The sequence below is a fragment of the Doryrhamphus excisus genome, chromosome 1 (genome assembly GCF_030265055.1).
Source record: "Doryrhamphus excisus isolate RoL2022-K1 chromosome 1, RoL_Dexc_1.0, whole genome shotgun sequence".
In the NCBI taxonomy this organism is placed as follows: domain Eukaryota; kingdom Metazoa; phylum Chordata; class Actinopteri; order Syngnathiformes; family Syngnathidae; genus Doryrhamphus; species Doryrhamphus excisus.
Genome location: NC_080466.1, coordinates 13,174,975 through 13,191,204, shown reverse-complemented (window position 1 = coordinate 13,191,204; position 16,230 = coordinate 13,174,975). Strand labels below are relative to the sequence as shown.

The window sequence follows — 16,230 nt, the reverse complement described above, 5'->3', positions numbered from 1 at the left end:
TTGGAGATCTGCAGGATGTCATCCTCCATTAACAGGTGAAAAGGTCCAGTTCAGGTTTGGGAACCCACCTTCTCTTCCATGAAGCTCTTGATGAGGACCAGCTTCTGGAAAGAGCTCAGCCTTTCATTCCAATGGCCTCGGATTCCGCTGGGCTCTTGACCATCTTTGGACTCCACCAGAGGTGGCAACTTAGACACATAGCCCTCCCACTCCTCTGGATTAAATGATGTCTCAAAACATCCTTAATAAGGGCGACAGGCACTGGTTAATAACTTAAATCAAAACCACATTAGCCATCTGAACAGGTGAGTAGCATGGGGGTTACCTAGCTGAACTTGGATATGGGTAGCAATGATTTCATTTGAGATGCCCTTGAAGCAGGGCAGTGATTCCTCAAGTTCACAACACATCTCCCAGTACTCGTCACTCAACCAAGGGACATCCGGCCGCTCGGGATATTCCTAAGAGATAAGACACCAGCGATGATAACAACAGCGGAGCATCTATATACTAAACTCTACGCCATTGATGAGGTCGTCTACAACATGAAACCATACTGGCAGGTAAATGACATGGACCAATGATGCATGTATTGAAGATGCAGTGCATAAGACAAAATAAAAGAAGGAATAATAATAATCAGGGCCAACCAGGTTGCCCCCCCCCAGTCCTGCTAGCACTAAGCACATGAATACATGGCTATCCCCCCAGGCGTGAGTGGAACAATCTGCATTGTGCTCCACAAACCAGCCAACCTCATCAGAGCAGAGCAGAGCTCCTTTCATTCTTTGCTCTGTGGTTGTATTTGTTGGTGTTCAAGGAAAGCCTTCAGGCCTGAGTGGACGCACAACAGTCATTGCAGAGAAAAGCGAGAGAGGAGATACTGGTCTCCGGTCCAAATCACCTCCAAAATGCCCCCCGAGACTGTGGCCTGTCCAGAAAGACCTTTAGTAACTATTTTTTGTCATTTGTTGTTTGTATTCCACATGCAGGGTGGAGGAATGATAAACAGAAAGAAAATCTCCTTCATTTGATGAAATATACTGTAAATTGTACTGTACGTACAACACAAGTCTGTGTACATAATGGACTCTGCATTCCTCATTTTGAGGCATCATGTCCCATTGTGTTACTGTACTAACAGGGACATCAGCTGACATTAAAAAGCACATCCATTATCCAGTAATTGTGTGAATATATTCCCAAAGTCTATTATCTTAATTCCATTAATAAATAAGTGTAAATGTATAAATAACCAGAATGTGTAAATAACCACAATCTCCGCAGACTCATTTCGGCTGCTGGTACCCACAAACTTGCTCTTTCAGTCGCTACCCACAGTAGACATTTCTACATAGAATAACTCAATGCAGAATCAAAAGTCTGAATACATAAGCCGAGGATAAGAAGCTGCCACTTTGTTGTCAGTGTCCACCCATCTCTACAGTGTGGGAGGATACAAAGCTTGTCAGATTTTGCCACAAAGTCATGTTGCTACTTTGTTGTCATCATGAGAATACACGGAAGCCAAATTGAATACCAAAATATATATTCTTCACGATACCTGTTCCCAATGAGTCGTTATCGCTCAACCCTGCCAACAGTTGATCCTGATGCCCAGCGACTGACATGTTTACATTTCAGACCTTTGTCTTCCAGTCACAAGGATTTCATATTTCTTCCAAGTGTTTTTTTGTTCCTTTTTTAACCATGAAACACTGAACATGTAACTGAACACTATTTTCCAGCCCACCTTTTCCAGGCCTGCAGTAGACCTGATGAAGTTCTGCCAGTCGTGTTCTAAGATGTCCCCTCTCTGCTTCAAAATCTCGACACACAACATGAAGCTGTAGATAAGTTTATGTTGCTCAAACAGGCCCCTGGAAACATTTATGTAGGAGTTGAGTAGGATCTGATCCAGGAGGATCTGCAGACGTTCTTCCAATATGTCACTCTTTTCTGACATCTCGATGCTCGTGTTGAAGAGCTGCATAGGAAGGCGAAGCAAATGTCATTCCGATAAAATACCACCGCAAGCAGTCTTGTGATTACGCACATGTATTGTCTGCTCACTTGTTTAAAGTACTTGAGGGAGAACTGGTACATTGGATCGATCTCAGAGAGACTGGCGATGACAAAAAACAACACAGAGCCTCGAGTGGCTACAGATCTATATCCCTCTCTTGCATTGTTGATCATCAATTCAGTGGCCTCCGCCTCCTCCAGACGTTGTTTTATAGCTGCAGACGTCACCTGGGGAAGACAGAAAAGTGAAAATATTCGGGGGATAAGAAGTCACAATACAAGCATCTGACATGAGGATGAGGATGGTGAACTCCAAAGTCGCCCAAGCAGCATTTGCAGAACAAGGCCAACCTTTGACTGTTGGAGAGTGGTAACTAGCTCCTCATTGTCCAGTATGTTTCCCTCAGAAGTAAAGAGGAGCTTGAGGATGCGGTTTTCAATGTCCTTCAGCTGGATACGGTCATTATTGATGCGCACAACCAGATCGTTCCTTTGCTCCTCCAGATGAGGACTTTCCAGGCACACCACATCGCTATGACAACAATGATTACAGGACATGTCATTATTCGTATTGGTCCATTTTTTCATGTTTCATGTCCTACCCAAGCAGTTGGTCCTCCAAGCCAGACTTGGTTACAGTGAAGTTGATGATCGTAACTTTGATGCAAACCTGAAGAGTAAAAAGAATGCTCACAAATTGATAATAGAGTGGACCCCCACATATCTACGGCCCAGATTTTTTGTAAAATTTGTTTTTTTCCTCTGCACATTGAAGCTTTACCTTCATTGAAAATACAAATGACACAAATTGAAAGACACAATGTCGCAGCGAGATCAACACAGATGCCGTCTTTGTGTACAGCCCTGAATTCAATAGTTCATCCATCCATCCATCGTCTTTCGTTTATCCGGATCCCAGTCATGAGGGCAGTAGTCTCAGTAGAAACATCCAGAGTTTATGGTGGAACTTCCTCCAGAGAGGCATCTCCAGGCCAGTTGTGAGACATAATCCCTAGGTTTGTTCCAGGGCCCAGAACTTAACTCCAGGGAGTTGTCCGGGAGGAATCTAGGCTAGGTGCTGAGCCACTGGCTGATCTGACTCCTCTCAATGTGAAGGAGCAGTAAAAAAAACACTATTGAACTCATAGCAAAATTCAGTCTTAGTGGAGTGTTATTGTTATTGTATTAAAGGGCTACTGGGGTGTGTGTGGTCTTAACAAAATGCGGTACATGTTTGTATATATATGGAATGCTGTAGTGAATTGTAAGTGTTACATTGCGCTATGATGTGGCAAATGTCAATATTTTAAACACTATTGTGACTGGTAATATATGCTTTATTAAAAGGTACAAGGCATGAACTGATCATGTTCTTTGATATGTAAAGAGATAGATTTCAAGTTAGTTTTGCTGTGTAGTTTAGTTTCCCGGTGGAAGTCAACACTGTGTTTACTGATGCCAAGTTGTGCTGCAGACATATTTATGTGCCGATCGCTATTGGAATGTAAACCCCGCGAATAGCAAAGTAGTTCTGTCACTACCTCTGGTAAGTAGTGTGGATTGGCCATCTTAGTTGTCATGTAGAACCGGAAATTTTTGTCATAGTCAATGTCCGAGTCTCCGAGTCGGATCAAAGTTCTTCCACCTGCTATGAACGTCTGCTTTAGCAGGACAGGCTCCAAAGCTGGATCCAGGGTCTCCTTTAACTACACATACAGGAAAAGAAAGTCCAAGTATAAACACATATAAGTCACACTATTTTTCTCAGAATTTCTACTGATTACACACATTACTGTACAATGAGTGCATTCTTTACCTCCTCCAGCAGGACAGGCATGCCCATACGGATGCCATTTTCTAGTTTATGAAGAAAGTTTGGATCGGTGAGCTTGATCACTTTTAGACCATGTTTGGCCTCCTTCGAACGAATCCATCGGTTGGCCTGATAATGAATGACGTAGACTTGAACTTTCTACATAAATGTGGTTCAGTGATCTTCATGTCAGATAAAATAAGAAAAACGATCAAACGGGAAAGTTCCCATAACAAACTGGTTCACCTGATCCTGTGGATCGATCATGAGGGGCCAGCGGCGACCTTCTGTCACCAGGATTCCATTCTCTGTGGACACTGTGTCTCGAGGCAGACCTTCAGCATTCCACTGTTGGATTACGTACGGGTCGCCCAAAATGTTGATAAGGCTGAAGCTGGAACTGATGGGGATGCTCAGCTTCTGGCACTGTGATATCCACTCATCAACAAGCTGAGGAAACATGGAAGGTGAAATAAAAAAGGTACGTATATAGTTAGCTCTGACAGAGGGACAATGACATCGTAGACCAATGACGGTTCGATACCATTATTACACCTACAGCATAGGATCGGTCTAATAGCATCTCACAGAAGGCCTTCTTGACACACACACTCCCACTGTACAACCAGGGTTGCACAACATCACAGATAACTGATGTGAAAGTACCGGGGGAAGAGGCAAACACATAATAGATGCATTGCTCTCACTTCTAGACCAGCTTTACTTTCCCATATAGACTGTGTACTTTATTTCCCGTGCTGTGACCTAATACTCTTAACACAGTTGGAAAAACGTTTCAATGTGTGGTCACTGACCACTTCTCCAATAGCAACATGCTCCAAAGAAGCAGCAAGAAAGACTGAAAAGAAGGAATAGCGATCGGCCTCGTGTGAGTACTTTCTCAACGAGGTGATACCAATTTTGCAATGCGTGGGGTAGACACGGTAATGTGGTCATCGTCCCTACCAGCTTTCTGTAGTGAGAAGTGAAAGCTCCATAGTAGGCCACACAAGCCGCCGCAATGAAGACATTCCCCACAATGTCGATGATCTGTTGATTGTACACGGCAACGCTCTCCTCCCAGCGGACTTGCTCATCTCCTAAAGCCGATGTTAGCTTTCCTGCTCGAGTCAACCGAGCCTGTGTCACTGCCATGGTGTTGACTTCAAGAGAGGCGAGTCAGTCCATGTGGAAAAATATATCATACAAATACAGTAGATGGATTATTCAAATCTATTCAAATGCAATTCAAGGCTTTGATTTGAGTATTGAAAGTGCTAGACAGATCATGGAAATCACCCAGTTCCTGCTTCTCATTCAAGCTGCTGTCATAATTCTCCTGGAGAACCCTGATCTTATCTTCCACCTGCTGGAGCAGTTGTTGTTTCTCCCTCAGCGTTGCCATAGTGGTCTCCAGCTCCTCCTGCACAGGACCGTGAACAAAGACATGACAAATGATTGCAATTAACCAGTCAAGCCCTCAATCGGTGCATTGCATACAAAGTATAAGCGAGTGCGGAGAGCCATACCAGGAATGTTTGTGGACTAAACTGCTCACCTGTGCTTTGGCAAATGCTTCTCTCTTGGGACCAACTTCCTTGAGGACTCTGGAATAAATGTCCATGGCTCTGACCCACATACACATTGACTTGCAAGCTTTGGACACTTTCTCCACCTTCAAAATGTAACATTAGAATAGTTACCGAGCAGATATCCACTCAAAGGGTCAAATATTCTTTGACCCTTCATGAGCTACTCAAAATCAGTTGGCCAAATAGGAGACTCCCGTGTGTCACATTTGGAGTTTGAAGACCAGAAGCTTGGCAGATGACTATGTAATGGTGTGATTTTGGTGACTCAGCTCCGGCTCTCGTTGAAAGCCAAAAGTCCGATGGTCAGCACTCCCCCAAACATATCATGGGCAGCCACGGTGCGCATCTGCGCTAATCAGGCGGTCTATTTAAATGGCACATTGCTTCCTCTCTATGAGCGAGTCACCTGCAGCGGAGAAGTGCAGATCGCTCCTGACCTGGTTTAGCTGAGATCACGGTGAAGGTAGTTTTCGTTTTCTTTTGTTACATTCAGTTTGCAGTGGTTAACATGTTCATCATTTTGTGTTTCAGCATTCAGTGTTTGTTTTGCTCGTTATATTAAGGGTGGTTGCGCACACTACTATTACCTTTTTCTGTAAACCTCCGAAAGCGTGTTAGGCTTAATTTAGGTAGTAGATGCCGCTCTGGGGTTGTGTTGTCTCAACGGGCTTATTGTATGCACTTTAGGGGAGGGCCAACAACTATCGCACATATGCACTTTTACTTGGTCCAATTGGGAGTTAGTGTTTTATTTAAAGGCTATTTTGTGTTGTTGGGGTTTTGCTTTTGTTAGTATTGGTTTGCTGTGTGTTGTTGTTTTTTTATTTACATCCCCCCCTCCCAATTAGGGTCAATTAGTGTCTGAATGTGTCTAGTCTTTTTCTATATTGCGAAGCTAATAAAATCACTTCATTTTAAATATTCTTGGTTGTAAAATAAAAATCACATGTATTTGCCAACTACTACCCCCTGGTCTTTTGTATTAGTTTGCCAGAGGTTCCTGTGCACGATGTAAAAGGTCACCCTCTGTGGGACTCGCAGACCGGTGGGCTTTTAGCCCCACCATCGCTGGCCGCTCCGCTACAACTAAAATAGAACTAAAGTACAACCAGCGACACAGGCGAGTGTGTGCAAGAAAAGTGGGACGGCAGCAGGTTTGGTGAAAAAGCGCTGTCAAACTGTGGTTTTACAGACGAGTGTAGATTCTGGCAGCAATATGGGACAAAGTGCATCCCTTGTCGACTCAATACGAGAGGTATCATTTTGTTGGCAACCCAACCTCACACAGCAGACATGTAGGGTCTGCCGCTGCCTGCCAAGCATCCCAAGTTAAAGCTCACGCATTTGGAACGTGTGACTGACAGTTGTGTCAGATTGCATGGCGTGTGACGGGAAGGTTTTGCCTTCATAAACCCAGACGCTAACAGATAGAAACAGGATTTCTTCAAAAGCCCCCCCCCCCCCCCCAGTCCAAACCACCGTGTCAACGTTTGGGTCCAACAGACCTTGTCGGGTACGAAGTCAGGGTTGTTAATGTATTTCTGCAGCTTGGCCAGGACCTGAGGCTTGATATTGTCCTTGTCGTAGTCAGTCAAATATCGTGTGAAATTGGCATCACCCAGTAGCTTTTTAGCACTGGCCCAGTCCGTTCTGTGCAAGGACAAATAAGAAAAAGGCAATTTTATTTTGACCTGGTGCTTTGTGTGGTGGAACACATGCAACATCATTTAAACGACAGAAAAGACATGACTTTTTCTGGTTAGTAGGCTGTCGCTACAGTCTAAGGTAGATTCCCGCTATTCATGTTAAGTTTCATGTTAAGCCAATTAAATTGTACTTAGGTAAGAATGTGAGTGGGAAGGGTTGTTTGTCTATATGCACCCTGGGATTGGCTGGCCACCAGTCCAGGGTGTACCCCCCCGCACGTTTTATTGCTTTTAAGAGAGTAAGAGAAGGACACGGACTTGCAGTTGAGGAGGATGCACACAGCCTCCATGACAGTCATGACCAGGTCAGGAGGTTTGGTGAACACTTTCAGCTCCGAGATGTCAGCCTTGTCCAGGGAATTAAGAGCCTGGTTGGCCCCCTCCAGGGCAGGCAGAGCCTCGTTCAGGTCCCTCTGGCAATCGTCAGCTATTGCCTGAGTATCTTCAGCCTTCACCTTTGCCATGGCCTCCTCCTCTTTAACAACTCGACGTGTCTGTGGTAAAGAGTGTCCATGAAATACACCAAAGCCTGAGATCTCCAACCTCATGCCTTACCTCATCAGCACTCTCTTGGTCAACAGAGAGTTTTTCCATCAGGGCATCAACGTCGATGTTTTTCTGTTTGAGAAGTGGCTCCAGAGCAGAAAGGTCCACTTTCATTTTTGCCACCAGGTCATTGGTCTCCAGGAGCTTCATCAGACCACTCTTCACCCGATCCCTTGCCTGTGCATGAAGATGAGGGCGCCATATTTAGCAATACATCTTTCGCTGCAATGCCAACACATTATAGCATTTTTGACGCTTCGCCTCACGAGCACGAGCTGCTTCCTCTTGTCGTCCAGCATTGACAGATACAGGTTGATGAGCTCCAAGTAGGAGGTGGGGGTGGTATAGTAGCGACGTCTCAACTCAGAGTAGAAGCGCTCGGCCATGAGAGAGACGCTGACATGTGTCTCTACGCACAAATCTGAGAAGCTCTGCTTGAGCTCCTCGGTGCCAAAGTCCACATTCTGAAAAAAGGCCTGAGAGACAGAGAGCAGGGCCTCACGGGGCCACTGGGAATCACATGTAAAAAAGGGAGATAGAGAAATGGTTCAGCTGGTCATTTATACAGCCATTCACACAGCAACAACCAGGGTTCAAGTTACTGAATGTGGGGCCACATGTCCCTAAAAGACAATACGTTCATTATTTTGATCTCAAATGTAATTAGAATCATTTATGCTACTTTGTTTTTCTGCTTACTCGTGGAGGACATCAACAAGCTAACAATTACATGTGTCAATAAGGTGTTTGTTAGAAATATTAGCCAACCTCCACAAACCAGTCGATGGTGCAGCAGTTGACCAGAGAGGGAAACATACGACAGCGGGATCTGAAGGCATCGCCGACTGGACTCATACACAGCACAATGTGTAACTTCTCTCGTACACGAGAGATGAAATATTGGAACACCTACAGATAAAACACACACAATTCAGTTGTAGTTAGATAAATATGTAAGTACCAGTAAATGTCTCCATTGTTGTGTAAAACTACAATTCCACGGAATCTGTGCCGTAGGAAACTACATTTACACAAGGCAGCATGTAAAATATACTATATATTTTTTATTCATCTAATTGCATATTTAATAAATACGATGTAAAAGATTCTTGGCTCAGGAAAGTTATGCAATAATGAACTAAAGTTGCCTAAGATGTGCCAATACCCATTTGGAGTATTTCAATCTGTGTGTTGTCGGATTAAGAGTTGAAAAGAGACAGAATGGAATTGTGTTTTGAAAGAGTCACACAGGTCTGTATCCGCCTTCAATCAGTCATTCAGGTCTATTCATGTCATGGGGTGGGTGGGACCATCAACCATCTTCTTTTTGATGGGCCATTCCAGTCTTGTGCAGGTCTACTGTCTTGTTGGTGGTCTCGCAGTCCATTCTCGTAGTCAATTCTAGTCGTGGGTCTAAAATCTTTTAATAGTCTTGTAGTTCCATTCCAGTCTAGTCCTGGTCTACAATCTAGTTAGTGGGCTGGTAGTCCATTCCAGTCTTGTTCAGGTCTACAATATTACTGATGGTCTTGGGGTCCAAAGACTATCCGCTTCATGGTCTTGTACTCTATTCCAGTCTTGTGCATGTTGAGTGCTTAGTATTATCCTGTAAATGGAATTCTTATTACCTCATCCCTGTTCTCCTCACTGATCCCAGCTTCTTTGGCTTTTGGCCGGGTTGCAGCGAGTACCTGCTCCAGCTCATCTTTTTCAAAAAGGTTGGGCACCTCACCGGAGTTCAGCATGTTGTTGATGTCCTCCAAAAACTCCTCCACCACGATCTAAAGCATGCCAGTACAGCAGCACACCTTTCAACGTGCCTGCCCCATATTAGTTTTTCATTCTGTGTTTTCATACCTGAGTGTCTGTGAAAAGGAACACAGTGTCTTTCCTCTCCACTCCCGCCATCTTATAGAGCCTTCTCAGGTCTTCGTGGAAGCTATCGTAGTTGTAGCCTCGACTGAGCTCGATCTCAAAGCACTGGTACTCACATATGTGGGACGCCAACCGAGTGAGCGATTGCTTGCCCGTGCCCCCTACTCCTACTAGCAGGCCATTACCTCGCTCTAGGCGAATCATACGAGCAATTCTGGAAGATGCAAGAAGTCAAATCAACAATACACCCTCAGGAAAGGTTAGAGGTACTGTCTGTCTCCAAGCATGAAGTAGTTTTTAGTACCTCGAAACATGCTCTATGGCATCCTGGAAGAAGACCAGTTTGCTCTCCTTAGAGTACGTCATGTTGAAATCACAGAGATAGTCCTGAAGGACATTCTGGATCTTATCCAAGTCTGTAAGATCCTCGTACAAGCGTTCTTCCTTTTCCGCACCCACCTAAAGGCACACCATGATTGGCAGGATGAGAAATAATCAATTTGGTTTAAACACAGAAATCAGGTGTTGATTTTGAATTTTTATATTTTCATTTACAGTACCTCGCAAAAGTGAGTACACCCCTCTAGTCCAAGTCATATTTGATTATACCTATTTAGTTCTGTAGAAATTCAAATTCAATAAACAGCAGTCAGAGTCCAGGTTGCATAAATGAACTTTCACTTGTTTAGCTGACCTAGAAGATGCCTCATAAATAACACATGTACGAGTGCTGCCAGCTTGGCTGCAGAGGTTAAAGAAGAGGGTGTCACGTTTGCGGCTGGTAGGCGTTGCGGTGCGACCCCAGGATGCAGAGAGCAGGACCAGATGCAGGTGAAATGTTTCTTTTGGATCATAATTACAGCAACTGAGTAAAGCAGACTGACAAACGATAATGATCCACAAAGGGGAGAAGCACACACCTGAACTAAATAGGCAACTGAAATTAGGTATGGGTGTTAATAGCAACACAGGGGAAAACGAGGCAAAGCAGGAAGTGAATGCAAAATAAGGGCGTCCGAACAGAAACTAAAGCCCAAGAAGGGGACATAAACAAACGGTCACGTGGGAACCTACACAGGGCGTGACAGCGGGAAGTCTTTCTGTCGGTGCTTGGACCATACATTGCACACAGCATCAGGTTGGTCTGCATGAAGGTCGTCCAAGAACGACGCCTCTTCTCAACTGAAGCATGAAAAAGCAGTCCGGAGGGGTGGAAGAGGATTCCAGTAGGGATTCATCTCACCAAACATTGTTCACTGTGAGGGGTCTCACTTGTGTTGCCAGCTTTTTAGACAATAATGGTTGTGTGTTCACTTATTTGCAGTGGACAGTAAGTCAGTGTACACAAAGTTATAGCTACATTTAATTCTACAGTAAAATGTAAAGGCTGGACTCACTTTTGTGATGTATTGTAAATTCCAATGACTACACGGCTCAAAAGTCATAGCAATCCACTTTTGATTGAATGACTTGACGAGACTTCCAAGCGACCTGGCTATAGAAACATACCTTGATGAAGTCCCCAAATATGATGGGCTCAGTCACAAAGTATGAGGGCTCCAAGTTAATGCTGAAATATTTGCCTGGCCAAAAAAGACATGAGTAAGCGGAGGGGTATTCTGCAACGTGCCATCTGTAGTGTTTGAAATGCTCTTACTGGCTGAGTCACAGACAATGGTGTTGAAATACTCTTTATCTTGGCCATTGATGAGTCGATCGTGGAAAACCCGCTGGCATTCATGGCAGAACAGACGAAAGATCTGGGTCTTGTCTCGCACTTGGCTTGGTTCACATTGCAGGATACCTAACCATGAAGAGAGAATGATATATATTCTTTAGAAAGTGGGCTACGTCGGGGGCTGCGTGGGCAAATACAGTATAGCGGCTATATTGGTTTAGGTGAGTAGGGAGCTGAAACACGTATTCCTGCCCTTGAAGAATTACCATTTGGGGAAGTAAGTATTTGATCTCCTCCCCTTCTGTTACTGACTGTCAAAGACATAAACACTTTCATACAGTTGGCTTATTTAAACAGAAATGAACAATATGGGCTTCACGATGTTAGCATTGTTAATACTGTGGCGCTCAAGGGTCTTGAGAGAGAGGCAGACTTTATTTTTGAGAGCAATAGAAGAAAAGCTCACATTCAACAACGTGGCAGCCTGTTAGAAATCACCATTGGTGATCGCTCAGCACAACAGTCTCAGTCCTGGTGTCTTCTTCTTCTTTGTCCTTCAGCTTTTCCCTTCAAGGGTGTGAGAGCAAATCAATCTCCTCCATCTAACCCTCTCACACCAACTACCATCACGGCCTCCTTCACTACATCCATAAACCTCCTCTTTGGTCTTCCTCCTACCTGGCAGCATCCTTCTACCAATATATTCACTATCTCTCCTGTGGACATGTCACAACCATCTCAGTCTGGCCTAAAGGACTTTATCTCCAAGGCCTCCAACATGTAATGTCCCTGTTCTCCTTCCTGATCCTATCCATCTTGGTCACTCCCAATGAGAACCTCAGCATCCTCATCTCTGCTACTCCACTTCTGCTTCCTGTTTTTTCCTCAGTGCCACTGTTTCTAGACCAAACAATATTTTAGCTAAACTCTTCTATCACATCACGCCTGACACTTTTCTCCACCCGTTCCATCCTGCCTGCACACGCTTCTTCGCCTCCTTTTCACAATCTCCATTGTTCTGGACTGTTGACTCCAGGTACTCTCCAACTTCTGTATCTCTTCATCCCTGTAACCTCACTCTTCCACATGGGTCCCTCTCAGTCACACACATATACTCCGTCTTGCTGCAGCTAATCTTCATTCCTCTCCTTTCCAGGGCAAACCTCCACTCTTCTAGCATCTCCTCCACCTGTTCCCTACTGCAAATCCGTGTTACGGGTTAACATGTTAACATTGCTATTTTTATAGGTATAAACTTATATAAAGACTAATCATCAACATGCTAGGTATTAGCATGTCAGCTTTATGTTTTTTTCAAAGAATACATTTACATAGAGACTTAGTGTTTTCACGTTAGGTGTTAGCATGCTGATATTTTACATGTTAACATTATTGATATTTTCAAAGGTATATTCTTACATAGTGTTTTCATGTTCAATATTACCAATTTAAACATGTTAACATCGGCAGTATGCTAATGTTCACATGTTAGCATCTAACTCATTTGCATATGTATAAAGACTTAACATGCCAACAGTTAGCATGCTAACTACAGCATTTCAGTATGGGGTCAGCTGGTCAGGGTTCAGGCGCAGGATTGGACTGCGACTGCAGCATTGTAGTTCGGCGTCAGCATTGCCAGCACATTTGATGGGTAAGTACCAATCCTGTTGGCTCACCTTGGACACACTTGGAGAGGTCCCTGAGATTGAAGACATAATGAGACTTGGCTGGAGTGGGAAGCAGATCCACACTCAAGCGGTTGTAAATCTCTACAGCTGAATCCACAATCTGTTTGCTGCAGTCCTTCACCGGCTGGGGGAACTCTTTGAGGAATCCCGACAAGATGGCCTGAAGGAAAGTACAAAACATGAGAGGAAAAAAGCCAAACAGAAGAACAGTATTATAATGATTCCGAGTGTGTCATGTGTATCCTAACAATGATGATCTGTTTAAGGCTTTGTTCTGAGGGCGTGGGTAGGCACAACATGCTGAAGTGTCGTATGAATCGGGGTGTCACAGGGTTGCGTCCTCCTCCTGGAGGAGCACACGCTGCTGCAATCGTCATGTCCTTGAGAAGAGGATGAAAAGTGCCATTAAAACTAAAACATCTCCCACATTTGGTCTTGTGTTCCCACAAGTACATTTCGCAAATTCAGTATGAAACCCATTTGATTTAGCCAAAACTGGTGATCATTTACAAACAGGCGGTAACAAATCAAATAAAATGTATATTTGGAGCTTGATATTCACACCCTTGTACATGTGTACCTGTATCTCTTTCCAGAAGAAGAACTCCCTGTCATAAAACCCAGAAAAGTCCTGGAACTGACGCAGTAGTTCGATGGGGGGCTGCGAACCATAACTGTCCAGCTTCGGCATATTCAGATCGTCCACAAATACCACGACCCTCTTGTCCTTTGGAGCACCTACACGGACAGAACAAATCAGAAACTCTGAAGAAATAAGTCAGGATACTTTGGGGTCCTAAAACCTCCTAAAAATGCCAGAGAGTTTATTTGGATTTTCCAGAGTGCTGTGTACCAAGCATGTTCTTCCGCTTTTTCTCCAGCTTAGACTCAATGATTTCTTGTGTGCGGGCAGAGGAGGTCTGAGCAGAGAAGTTGATATAAACAGGAACATAACCACTATTTTCCTGGATACTGTTGAGAAGACCTCGAGCTATCACTGACTGGAAAAGACACAAACATTATTTTAGCAACACTTTTTTCTTTGGTGCAAAGCTTACAGCTCACAGGAGCTTTTCAACAATATGCCCGTGTATTTTGCATCCACTTGATTTATATCTGGTATATAATAGAACTTAAAACAAAGAATTCTATGGTGTTATTACTTGCCTTCCCCACTCCGGTAGAACCAGTGAAGAGTATGGAATGACGGACAGATAGCAGTTTTTCCATCAGGTATCCATAGCGGACCGTGTCTGCGGTGGGAACCAGCATTTCAAAAAAAGGTTGCTCGCTATTGTATGTAAACGAAGGTATTATTTTCTCCCATTGCACCAAAGACATTTTGGTAAAGTTCATGTACACATCCCACAGACCTCCACTGGTGGGGATCTACAAAAGACAGAATGAAGGCATTCACTGATCACACCTCAAAATTGTTTTGCCGTCCAGGCACGTAAGGAACGAACTCATTTCGGGAAGGATTATAAGGTTTTTGGCTCTTGAAAATGCAATACATTCTCAGGTTGCCTGCATTTAAGGATTACGTTTGTGAGGCCACCTGCAAAGCATGCTGGGTATCCTGCTGCGGAAATGAGGGCAAATATCAAATACTGTAATAGCCTAGTTCTAAAAGTTCTATTAAACGCACAAAATTGATCCAATATCTGCAAACGAATGGTGACACCCCCTGGAGGATCTGCTTTATTGAAATGCAATGACGTCTTCTAAGACTGTTAACCATCCATGTGAACATGTACCTTAGCACTGTTGTTGTCTTTAAATTGCTCTCTGATGAAGTTGTCAAAATCATCCCAGTGGACACTGGGCAGGTTTCCTCCGATTGACCATAAGTAGCAAAATATGAAAGTCTGGCATAGTACATCGCTGAGGCGCTTGGAATCCTGCAACACACAAAATATGATGCTTGTACGTCATAAAATAAAATCTTGACATTGTGTAAAAGTAAGTACCATTTTAAAGTCGGGGCCTTCTTTGCCCAGCAGCAGTGCTTCCAGCAGGGAACAAAGGGTGGTGACTTTACTGATGTCCACCTGGCGGATTGCTTGGGTGCAGTACTTCAACACATACTGGAGACCATCCTCCACATACTGCTCAAATAACTCCAGCAAAACCGTCGTCACTGCTTCTGGGAACTGCACAGCAGCAAGATTCCAGGCAAGAAAGACAGCTATATAAGACAGCTATATACAGGGAGCTTAGAGTTGTTTCATTTCTATTTATCTAACAGATCAACAGGCTATCCAACTATACAGTTTTACCACACAAGCATTGAGGACAGTGGTGGGACCGAAAGGAACTTTGGGTTCATATATTGTGTGTTGTCACTGCAGCATCTCTTATTCGGGGTCATGAGGAAGCTTAAGCCTAACCCAGCTGAGTCTGGGTGAAAAATCGGGTATACCCAAGACTGATCAGAGCTGGGCATCCTCGATATACAATGGATTTTCAATGGGTTTCATAAGGGTTCCATTGTGGACCCACCTGCAAATGGCAGACCTGCAAGGCATGCAGGTTCCAAATGAGTATAAAATAGTATTGTTTTGCATGCATATTAGTGTGTAAGCATCTATTTCAATCCGCACATGTGTGTGTTTGGTTGCACCGTGAGTGACCTCTTGTTGATTTGTGTGAGTATAGTGCTTCTCTCCCTACGGGTTTTTACCAATGTTGATGGCTGTTGTACCAATAGTGGTCTCATTATGGACACTTTATTATACTGTATTTCATCACAAATAAATATCTGTGAATACTACAGGTCGTTAATGCGGAATCGGGAATGAGAGAACATCCAAGTCGTTTTGACAGAAATGTACTGCATTAGACACAGTCCTACTTTGGAACCTAGACCACTGATCCATGTCTGGACGTAGGGCATCCACTTGAGTTCGTCCGGGTCAATAAAAACCATCCCACAGCGACTGACTGTGGCTGGTGATGCCACAGCCAAATCCTGGACCTGAAAAAACTGTATTTTAGATTACATCACATCAATGAAGGACGCTGAATATCGTTGGCATCCAACTCAGACCTCAAACACCATGTGTATGGATGGTGACAGTTTGATCCTTTCACTGTTAGCCAGGCAGAGCATCTTGTTGTCATCCAGCACGGTGTTCATGTTCTCAATCCACAGGGCATCAACCGGCCCATCGCAGATCACCCACTTGTGGTCATTGGTGGTGTCGTCCACCGCGTCACGGACACTAAGCGCCATTAGTCCGTCACGCCATTCCATGGTCAGGTTGTTAACCTGGTATCCGGTTTTAAAAACAGACAAAATGGG

At 44.1% G+C, this 16,230-nt stretch overlaps 1 protein-coding gene across 7 annotated transcripts in view; it reads right to left on the bottom strand.

Annotated features, from left to right (window-relative positions):
- The window catches only part of dnah6 (dynein, axonemal, heavy chain 6), a 42,720-nt gene that overhangs the window by 6,315 nt on the left and 20,175 nt on the right, over positions 1 to 16,230 (bottom strand). For all 7 annotated transcript variants that reach the window (XM_058066307.1, XM_058066298.1, XM_058066342.1 and 4 more), the window contains 31 exons: positions 15,976 to 16,197; positions 15,781 to 15,903; positions 14,897 to 15,079; positions 14,684 to 14,827; positions 14,090 to 14,315; positions 13,780 to 13,923; positions 13,507 to 13,664; positions 13,175 to 13,306; positions 12,915 to 13,086; positions 11,215 to 11,361; positions 11,067 to 11,140; positions 9,862 to 10,016; positions 9,540 to 9,771; positions 9,311 to 9,463; positions 8,451 to 8,591; positions 7,949 to 8,191; positions 7,692 to 7,859; positions 7,395 to 7,630; positions 6,936 to 7,080; positions 5,397 to 5,513; positions 5,138 to 5,261; positions 4,805 to 5,001; positions 4,085 to 4,288; positions 3,842 to 3,967; positions 3,567 to 3,731; positions 2,628 to 2,695; positions 2,377 to 2,557; positions 2,074 to 2,253; positions 1,754 to 1,987; positions 326 to 461; positions 69 to 241 (listed from right to left, as the gene is read on the bottom strand). In XM_058066307.1, the coding sequence (XP_057922290.1) occupies positions 69 to 241; positions 326 to 461; positions 1,754 to 1,987; positions 2,074 to 2,253; positions 2,377 to 2,557; positions 2,628 to 2,695; positions 3,567 to 3,731; positions 3,842 to 3,967; positions 4,085 to 4,288; positions 4,805 to 5,001; positions 5,138 to 5,261; positions 5,397 to 5,513; positions 6,936 to 7,080; positions 7,395 to 7,630; positions 7,692 to 7,859; positions 7,949 to 8,191; positions 8,451 to 8,591; positions 9,311 to 9,463; positions 9,540 to 9,771; positions 9,862 to 10,016; positions 11,067 to 11,140; positions 11,215 to 11,361; positions 12,915 to 13,086; positions 13,175 to 13,306; positions 13,507 to 13,664; positions 13,780 to 13,923; positions 14,090 to 14,315; positions 14,684 to 14,827; positions 14,897 to 15,079; positions 15,781 to 15,903; positions 15,976 to 16,197 (5,103 nt within the window). The remainder of the gene's footprint in view (positions 1 to 68; positions 242 to 325; positions 462 to 1,753; positions 1,988 to 2,073; positions 2,254 to 2,376; positions 2,558 to 2,627; positions 2,696 to 3,566; positions 3,732 to 3,841; positions 3,968 to 4,084; positions 4,289 to 4,804; positions 5,002 to 5,137; positions 5,262 to 5,396; positions 5,514 to 6,935; positions 7,081 to 7,394; positions 7,631 to 7,691; positions 7,860 to 7,948; positions 8,192 to 8,450; positions 8,592 to 9,310; positions 9,464 to 9,539; positions 9,772 to 9,861; positions 10,017 to 11,066; positions 11,141 to 11,214; positions 11,362 to 12,914; positions 13,087 to 13,174; positions 13,307 to 13,506; positions 13,665 to 13,779; positions 13,924 to 14,089; positions 14,316 to 14,683; positions 14,828 to 14,896; positions 15,080 to 15,780; positions 15,904 to 15,975; positions 16,198 to 16,230) is intronic.